Source organism: Glycine soja, chromosome 7 (assembly GCF_004193775.1).
Source record: "Glycine soja cultivar W05 chromosome 7, ASM419377v2, whole genome shotgun sequence".
NCBI classification, from domain to species: domain Eukaryota; kingdom Viridiplantae; phylum Streptophyta; class Magnoliopsida; order Fabales; family Fabaceae; genus Glycine; species Glycine soja.
In genome coordinates this window covers 1,936,200-1,946,737 of record NC_041008.1, presented here as the reverse complement: position 1 = coordinate 1,946,737, position 10,538 = coordinate 1,936,200, and the positions used below count along the sequence as shown (strand labels likewise).

Here is a 10,538-nt window from a genome sequence, read left to right as displayed (position 1 = left end):
GTTTTTCTCCAATAGGGCTAAAAAAGAAAAATAAATGAGTTTGCTTTCTTTCTAATCCAGAATTTTAGATAGATCTGAGTCTTTTCTTTTCTTGGATAAGACGTGTGTCGAGCAATGTTTATGGGGAAGAAAAATTAAAGAATCATTAACATGTAATCAATAGTTGAATTTGATAAAGTTCTTCTAAAATTCACAATGAATTGAAATTTTCTTTCATAAATTGAATATAAAAAAATTATTAATTCAGAATTATTTATATTTTATTTATATAAATTAAAATTAACTTAATATAATGTTTTTAAAATATATTAATAAATTAATCATTTAATTATTTTTATTATTACTCATTTTAAATAAAATTTAGATAAATAATTTTAATAATATATAAATAAAAATTATATTTTATATTAAATTATTGAATGATGTTATAATTATTTAAATTACACGGATAAAATTAGATCTTATATACATGTGACAAAATTAAAATTTACATTCTTGCTAAAAGATATATTTATATTGTTAATTAAATACACAATTAAAATAGAAGTCACAAGATATTGTTTTACTTTTTTTTAGACCATAAATATTTTTATTGAAGGACTCAAACTTGAGACTTACTTTTAATTAAGTTGAAATAATTTTATATACATTTATTTACACACTTGATTATAAAAATGACTAGTTAATTTTGAATTTGAATATTAAATATGTAATTTTCTTAAATATTTGGATTTTGTATTCATAACCGTCTGATTCATTGTGAACATATTTTTCTCCGTTGTACTGTACATATAATTTTAAAAAAGTGGTACAACTGTTGTCACCACTGTGCAAATATAACAACTTTCTATATTGTTATTGTGCATTTAATTAAATGTAAATTATTGCCACATTATATCATTTGCATACAACTTTATTTTGGAATTATGTCATAAAAAATGATTAAGAAAGTATCTGCATTTGATGGGGCTTTTTGGTACGTTTGTACTTTGCAGGCATTTGGCAGAGAAAACACCAGCTTTTCCAGGAAAGTTTTTTGCTATCCATTTCAGGGATAAAGTTGTTTTTGTGGCGCTCTGCTAACTGTATAATTGATGATTATTAATTCATGGGCCGGGCTCGCTATTGTTTAGGAAATTGCTTCCTGCACCGAAAACTTTTCTTCTTCACCAACAATTTTAGTGAAATGGCGAAATTGCCCTTCAGTTAAAATTAAGAACAGCATCCCCTACATCCATCCCCTTTCCCTGCTACTAGTTTTGTCGTGCTCCCTTGCTTCATCATGATCTCCCCTCCTTCATCCGTTCATCAAACGCTCCCTTGCGCCGCGAACTCCCCTTCGTTTGTTGCTTTCATCGTCACCATTGCATGAGTATGTATCTTACCCTTTAAGCTTTTCTTTGTTGCGAAAGGAAATCCATATGCAACATACGGATTGACAATTCATATGAATCTTACGAATTGTAAATTTGTACCAACTAATTTTTTTAAAAAGATTAAAAAATATATATTTTTAATGTTTTTTTAATTAATTTAATTATAGCTTTTTATAATTATTACATTAAATAGATTTTTGTTTTTGACCGTATTATAATTAATTTTGATCTAATAATGTATTTATATATATATATATATATATATATATATATATATATATATAAATTTTAAATAAAAATCATAGATTTAATAAAAATTTATATATGTAAAATAATTAACTATTAGATCAAAATTAATTATCAAAAAAATTATTATATAAACTTACATGTGCATTAAATATACATTAGAAATTTTAGTATTATATATAACTACATTAATTATTTTATAACATAATTGATCTATTAGCTCAATTGATTATGGATCATGAATCCGTAAGTCTCTTAAGGATTATGAATTGTATGTTTTATTAGCAAGGATAATTTTGGAAAATTTGAAAAAAATGTTGGGTGTAAAAAAGATCTTGACGCAGGAAGAAAAGGCGTATTTTTTTTGTTGGTTGGTATTTTTCCAGGTAGCTAGCAACATTTGATGCAACTTGGGTCTGTTACGTTCTGCTAGTCCAATTTTTTGTTGTACGCTCTTGCTATTTACGCTTAGGTATTTCCTAAGTACACCCCTGTACTCCCTCTACCTCTCAATTACCCTTTATATTCTTTTTCTTAAAAAAATATACCCCTTTTCTTCCCGAAACATCTTTCTCGAATTACACATACATATTCCCCTTTTCTTCCCGAAACATCTTTCTCGAATTACACATACATATTCCCAGAAATGTATCTCTAAAACTATGATTGATAGTTTCAGAAATATACTTATGCAATAGGTATACATTTTTTAATAAAGGGTGATTTTTCCATAACTGGGTTAGCAGCTTTTTAACTTGTTGCAAAAAACTGCTTTTTAATCCGTATATTTCTTTAAAAATAAAAAATATTTATTATCACAAATTTTTTACTATTACAAAATTTAATATATATTAAATAAATGTTTTTTATTTTATAATAATAACCCGAATTAAATATGCACTAAATTTTGTAATAATAACCCGAATTAAATAAAAAATATTTAATGTATATTTAATTGTCGTTACTATTACAAAAATATTTAATACATTAAATTTTATAATAGTAATCCGAATTAAATAAAAAATATTTAATGCTTTAATTCGGGTTACTATTACAAAAATATTTAATGCATTAAATTTTGTAATAGTAATCCAAATTAAGTATACATTAAATTTTGTAATAGTAACCCAGATTAAATAAAAAATATTTAATCCATATATTTTTTTAAAAATAAAAAATATTTACTTTAACAAAAAATTTTACTATTACAAAATTTAATATATATTAAATAAATATTTTTTATTTTGTAATAATAACCCGAATTAAATATGCACTAAATTTTATAATAATAACCCAAATTTAAAAAAAATATTTAATGCATATTTAATTCTGGTTATTATTACAAAAATATTTAATGCATTAAATTTTATAATAGTAATCTGAATTAAATAAAAAAATATTTAATGCATTAATTCGGGTTACTATTACAAAATTATTTAATGAATTAAATTTTTTAATAATAATCCAAATTAAGTATATATTAAATTTTGTAATAATAACCCAGATTAAATAAAAAATATTTAATCCATATATTTTTTAAAAATAAAAAATATTTACCATCACAAATTTTTTTACTATTACAAAATTTAATATATATCAAATAAATATTTTTTTTATTTTGTAACAATAATCTGAATTAAATATGCATTAAATTTTGTAATAGTAAAATACAAAATACAAAATAACATAGACAAATATAAAATAATCCAAAAATTTATAAACCAAAAACATAAATTAACTCACGGAAAAAGGTTTTTCCGTGGCTTCTTGCGGAAGAAGTTCTTTCGCGAGATGGCACAAAAGAAGGTTCTTCCGCATTTAATGTTACAACTGTGGAAGAACCTTCTTCCGTAAGAATTCATGGAAGAAAGTTCTTCCGTTGTTGTAATTTACAACTACGGAATAACCTTTTTCCGTGGCTTCCTGCAGAAGAAGTTCTTCTGTGAGATGACACAGAAGAAGATTCTTCCACAGTTGTAACATTAATTGTAGAAGAAGGTTCTTCCGCGAAAACGTTAAGGGGTATTTTGGGAATTCTAAAAATTACTGGATGCACCAGCAATCTTGCTGGGTGCCCCTAGCAATTTCCCTTTTCTGAGAGGCCTTTGATTTTTCAAAATTGTGTCTAATGCCCAATTGGGCTAGTCTTATTTTGAGGTTTTCTGCCTATTCTTGTGCTGCAGATGGACAATGTAATTTCACAAGCACAAGCAACACTAGGAGCACTTGTCTTCCAACGTTCAACATTTGGCGGTATCAATTCAAAGCTCGGCAATGTGAGCAGTCGCCTCCCAACGGTATGATTCTCATCATCATGGATTTTGGTGTTTTAATCACTTCCTTTTGGTCATCTACATCGTCCATGTGTTGTGAGATTAAATAAGGATGTTAAGTTATACATAAAATATGATGATGGATTTCATATTTTGAGAATGTTGAAACCACCTTTTGGTTCTGAAGTTTTTGTTTATTAAACATGGATGGATGTTACTTGAAATTCTGGTGTTTAATGTACCACTTTTTGAATAATGTTGCAGGTAAATAACATACTTTCAGCAATAAAGAGAAAAAAGTCAATGGATACCATTATACTTTCCCTTGTTGCAGCCGTATGCACATTTCTCATTTTCATGTACTGGCTATCCAAGTGAAGCTGTTGTTTTTGTTGGGTGCTCAACTTTTGTAAACTCTTGTATGTTCCTTTGTCTATTGGCCTTGATAGCTCGTGCCATGCTGAAACACATTTTGCAAGTTGTCTATTTTTTTAATCGATCGTTTATCCATGTATCAGAAAGCAATACCGAGTAAAGATCAGAAATTACATATTACATAGTGTTCCATTTCTTGGTTCCGATTTCATATATCATAATTTGTAGTGAGTGAAAATAATATATATCAGTTTGTTGAAATAGTTTTTGAAAATTGAAAATAAAACAGGATCATTTTTCCTGAATTAATCTTAGTGGTATGGAATAAAAAGGAAAAGTTATCAATATTGTCGGACATAACTATCCTCTCAACTAGGTCTCTTCGAAAGATAATGTTCTTTCACTAATGAGATTTATTAAATAAATAATAAAAATTAAAGGTTGAATCAATGTAATAAAAGTAACACGGCGGAAGAATTTGTCCATTAACAACCCATCATACTAACATGAGAACATCAAACAATAACTCAAACATCATTTATTTTCACTACTATACAAATCACACCACCATGTACTTCAAGAAAGTGTAAATCTGAATAGGACATAAGAGATATACCTATACACGTGTCTATGGCTCATTTGTAGTCATATTGCTACATACTATATCATGTCTAAAGATCTAATGCGAAGTGGAGAAAGTTAGGTCAAAAGTAGAGGCAAAGTAGCTTCAATAATGGTGTTTCAAATTATTAAAGCTACTTTGTCTCTACTTTTGACCTAACTTTCTTCACTTCGCATTAGATCTTAGACATGATATAGTATGTAACAATATGACTACAAATGAGCCATAGACATGTGTATAGGTATATCTCTTCTGTAAATTATTAAAGCTACTTTGTCTCTACTTTCGACCTAACTTTCTCCACTTCACATTAGATCTTAGACATGATATAATATGTAGCAATATGACTACAAATGAGCCATAAACATGTGTATAAGTATATCTCTTCTGTCCTATTCAGATTTACACTTCCTTGAAGTACATGGTGGTGTGATTTGTGTGATAGTGAAAATAAATGATGTTTGAGTTATCGCTAGATGTTCTCATGTTAGTGTGATGGGTTGTTAATGAACAAATTCTTCAACCCTGTTACTTTTATTACATTAATTAAATCTTTAATTTTTATTATTTATTTAATAAATCTCATTAGTGATTTTTAATTTTTTTAATAAATTTAAAATAGAAGGACTAAAACTCTCTCTTATTTAAGTTTTAAAATTATAAAAATAAGAAAATAAATAGTTTTTTAAAATTTCTTTCCTTACCTTCTTAACTAAATAAAATATTCAATTAAAATCTCTTTTCTCTCTTCCATTTAAATCACTCACATTCCTTCCAGAAGTTATTGTTTCGGTTTTATTTCTTCTTAATATAAATTAGTAACCATTTCTCCAAAACCTCATAAATTATATCATTAACCGAGAAACTCAATATATTTTAGTTGGATTTTCAAGATAATTTTCTCTTGTTTGAAAAGTGAAAATTAAAGGAAAGAAAACTCTAACACAAATCTCACCTCGAAATATTTTCCAGCAACCGACGATGCCAAACTATCCTGACTGACTTTGAGGAAAAAATCTATTGTCTTGGTTTCACCTTCTCTCAAAAGATAACTACATAAGATTTGAGATCTCTTATAAAATTGATTTAGTAAGAGAAATTAAGGATTAAGGGTGGGAAAAAAAAGAGATTGTAAATGTAAATCTCTCACCGATATTTCTAATAAGAACGATCACAATAACATCTGTTAATAAAAAAAATTAACTACACTTGTTTCTTGTATTCTTTCTTACTATTAAAAGGAGAAGAAAAAAAAAGTAAAAAAAAAAAAAACGCTCGTTTGTTTGTAGTCTCGTTGATAACAAATGATGAAGGTTGAGATATATTCTAAGAAAAAGAGAATAGAGTGTAGAAAAAAGAAGAGAAAATTATATACGAGTTAAGTTTAATCTTCTTTCTTGAAATAAATTTTATATTTATAATTTTTCCTCTTTTATAAAAATGAACATTGCTTCCTTATCTCCTTTAAATCAGACATTTATATTTGCTTACGAAAGTTCTTGCTTAAAACACTCAAACATCAGATATGAAAGTCGACTAATTTTGAAGAAAAAAACATGAAAAATACTAAAGATTTTAACTCAATTATTTAAGCATGATATATAAATTATTGTAAATTCTCACATTATCTATCTTTGATTTGATAAAAACAAACATGAAAAAACTCTATATTTTAGAAAACTCAAAGCAATAAAGTTAAAAAAATGATATTACTAAGATATAGCATTAGAATTATGAAATTTAAGTATTACAGTACAATTTAATCCGTATGTATTGCTAGTCTCATAAATCTATAAATAATAAAAAAAAAGGTTAGTCTTATTACCTTTCACTTTTCACCTCCTATCTAAATGTCGTGCACCTAACCAAATCAACCTTCTATAAATCTATGTACAAATTCAATTTTTCACTTATCACCTCCCGACCATATTCTAACAGCACCTAACCTTCGAAATCCACATGTTTTGACTCTTTCAACGTCACCTTCTCCATTTGATTATTCAAAATTACCAAATCAACAACAACTCAACTCCCCTTCCTACGTCAATCTCATATTCCACCTAATGCAAAATCAACCATAATTTTGTCTCAAAGATATAAGGTGGACAAAAATATACAATGGATTAATGATTAAAAAAATAATAATAAAAATCACAATTTAATCTATTTTGTTAATGATACTAATAATTAATATTTATTGTTCGAGAAAAAAAAAACATGATTTTATCTCCACGTTTCATGGGAAATGCCTAGTTATGAACTGATGATGCACTCAAGTAATAAATTGACATACATCATTTCCTCTCCACAATTGACACCTCAATTTCGTTTTCCTCTCCAAGGATAAAAAAAAAAAAAGACTTCAATGTAATTAGATTAGATATCTCTCCTTAAGTTGTAACAACAGTTACAACATTTCCATGGTTTCACCTATTTCTCGAGGTGTGTGGATTATCTCCTGCCATCTTGCCTCTCCAGCAAGAAAAACCAAGAGAGGAGAAGACATAGAATAGAAAAGAGAGAGATAAGTTGAAAGATAAAAGAAAACATAGAAAAGGAAGAGAAAGATGGAGATGTTGAAGAAGGTCGGAGAGGATCTCAATATTTACTCAAGCTAAGCTTGTAGTATCTAATAGAATTATTGTTTGTATTTTAAAAAACTCAGGATATTTTTTTTCCAAAAATTAATAACTAATCCTTTGAAGTATTGAAATGTATTTAAAAGACCAACCTTTTCTTATAGATTTTTTTTACTCCAAATAGATATCAAGAATTACAAGACTTAATTTAATAAAAAAAAATGAGAGACACAATAATAACTTTAAATAATTTAAAACTAACAAATTATAACTGCATTAAAATAATAAAATGTATACTAAAAATAATAAGATACAATTTTGACAATAAAATCATGAAAACAATAATTGAGTATTGTAATTTTATAATATATAATATATAATTATATAAATATGAGTGAAAAATATTTTCATAAATAAAATCATATGCTATACACATATACAAATATTTCACCAAAAAAAATAGATGTAGTAATATAAGTTCAATTTGATTTTTTTAAAATTAGATTTAAAATTTAATTTAATCTGATTTTTTATTCACAATTCCTTTTGCTTGAAGGGTCACCTAAGTTCTAAAAAGCATAAAATGAATAGAAACCATATCACATGCTGTATTCATGAAAATGGTATGGACTTTTTGCCTTACTAATACATTGTCAGAAACATTGTTTTCGAGATATTTTTAACCTTGGTTTTTGTATGGTAGAACCTCATTTTTTTTTACGTAAGGTTGAACTCAATTGAGGTGCTATATTCACTTTGTCTCTCGTGTGGGTTTCAAAGACAATAAGGTGGGTTAAATAAGGCGAGTGTTAAAAAAATTACCTTTAATGATAGCAACAACACCACTTGAGCCTTGAGCAGGAAGGCCCACAAAGTCCACCAACAGATCAGCTCACTTCAACGACTATGTGTAAAAGTGATGAGGATAGAAGTGTAAATTTGATTGAAGAAGATTTCCCACTACTTTAGTGAAGAAGATTTCCAACTACTTGACCATAATTTTATTACAACCACCTAGAAATATATTGCAAAGAATCTAATATTACAATTATCTTTCGTAATTCACTGTAAATACCACATCAATGAATAAAACAGGAAAGAGAAGCTTATCAGGTAATTCTAGTCCTTTTAGCATATTAGAGTTATAATAATTTGGTCTCACCTACCCTTTTCTGCTCCCTTTGTTTTCACCATGCTAGACCATCACACCTGCCAAACCACCACGAACCGCCTCGAATAAGCCATAAATCACCTCACGTAGGACCACCATACCCTCACTCAGAACCATGCTTCCCTCTCAGAGGCCCAAACAACCCTTAATAGCAAAATTGATTCCATATTGGAACGATTTGCTGTAATTCCAGCCACCAACACTTCGCCCAAATCCCCACCATCTTCCCTCATCCTTGCACTCATATGAAACTTGAGGTTCCCTGGTTTGATGGTCAGGATCCTCTAGGTTGGATTTTCAAGATTACACAGTTTTCCAACTATCAAGGCATACCTAATGTGGAGCACCTCATTGTCGGCTCATTCAACATGGAAGGTCCAGCCCTCTGCTGGTACCGATGGATGTCCTGGAATGGCTTCCTCACCACATGGTCGGCAATGCTTCATGCCTTGGAGTCGTGTTTCACCCCATCCTTTTAAGACGATCCTCACGACGCTCTTTTCAAACTCCAACAACGTGGGTTCGTGAATGATTATCTCACGGAGTTTAAGCGGTTTGCCAATAGAATCGTAAGCCTTGCACCACCATTTCTCCTCAACTGTTTCATTTTCAGCCTAAACCTTGAGTTGCGCAGCGTAGTCCAGGCCCTACAACCAATGTCCCTTCCGCTGGCTGTCGCCTTGGCTAAAGTACAGGAATACAAACTTTTGGATCATCGTCACGGTGCATGATTTTATCCCACTCCCTCAACCTCCCATGCGTCATCCTTCAACACAACTTCTACTTCCCGTTTGCCCCTTAAGCACTTCTCACCTGAGGAACCACCGTCGTGCTACCATTGTGATGACAAGTGGGTCCAGGGCCATCGTTGTAAACCATGCCTGCATCTATTTATCGCAGACGATGATAAAGAGGTCCAGCCTCTGTCCCCACTGTAGGTGTCTGAACCTCTGACGGAATCATCCCTCTCGAATTCCCCCGCTTACATCACACCTCAATGCACTAGTCGAGATACTCTAACCAGAAACCTTCCATGTTTATGGCCACATTCATCGCCATAGTGTCATGATCTTTGTGGATGGTGGGAGCATCCACAACTTCATCCAATCCAGTGTGATGAAGTATTTGAACCTCCCTTCCTCCCTGAAGCTGTGGCTACAAGTTATGGTGGGAAACATAACTAACATGGAGTGTAACACCACCTCCTATTCTCAGGTTCCCATCGATATCCAAGGCCATCATTTCACCCTTGGTCTATTTGCCCTTCCCCTCAACGGCGCAGATTTGGTACTAGGGGTCCAGTGGCTTAAAGAGTTGGGCCCCATTACCATGGACTATAATACTATCACCATGTCTTCTTCACATTTGGGCCACCCCGTTATCCTCCAAGTTGACGTCCCATTACAAGCCACTCAGCCTTGTTCTAGTTGTCCCTCACACACGACCTGGCCCAACCCTTCATTCTTTCAATGCCCAATTTTGACTTCTTTGAGCAATTACGCAAATCATTGCATTCTTCAACTATTTATTTGGACATGCTGTAGAATATCCGCCAAAATCCTAAGCAACAGTTAGGTTTCTAGGTCGATCGCTGGCTTATCTTTTTGCAGGAAAGGATATGGATTCCTTCGGACAATCCATTCATTTCACTTCTTCTGGCCCTTACATGTACATAAAAACTTCATAAATAATATATATATATATATATATATATATATATATATATATATATATATATATATATATATGGCCCTTACATGTACATAAAAACTTCATAAATAATATATATATATATATATATATATATATGTAATTATTTTTTACAATTAGATTAAAATATTTTATAGACACCTAGGTGCTCATTGACACTTACTCTTTATTTGATGTCACATAAAT

General features: G+C 29.8%; 1 protein-coding gene and 1 long non-coding RNA gene across 2 annotated transcripts; one reads left to right on the top strand and one right to left on the bottom strand.

Moving 5' to 3' along the window:
* Window positions 1-3,647: 3,647 nt before the first annotated feature.
* On the bottom strand, window positions 3,648-4,296 carry LOC114417815. The gene is made up of 2 exons (XM_028382857.1): window positions 4,141-4,296; window positions 3,648-3,927 (listed from the first exon to the last, which is right to left on the bottom strand). Exons 1-2 carry the CDS (start codon window positions 4,252-4,254, stop codon window positions 3,748-3,750), a joined length of 294 nt encoding a protein of 97 aa, XP_028238658.1. The 5' UTR covers window positions 4,255-4,296; the 3' UTR covers window positions 3,648-3,747.
* Window positions 3,803-4,485, top strand: LOC114417816. The gene is made up of 2 exons (XR_003667934.1): window positions 3,803-3,919; window positions 4,160-4,485. It is a non-coding gene; the product is annotated as an uncharacterized LOC114417816 (long non-coding RNA).
* Window positions 4,486-10,538: the final 6,053 nt, after the last annotated feature.

Coding starts and splice junctions, on each gene's coding strand:
- LOC114417815 (XM_028382857.1), bottom strand. CDS start 4,254: ATGAAAATGAGAAATGTGCATACGGCTGCAACAAGGGAAAGTATAATG. Junction 3,928..4,140: donor CCTGCAACATTATTCAAAAA/GTGGTACATTAA, acceptor CATGATGATGAG/AATCATACCGTTGGGAGGCG.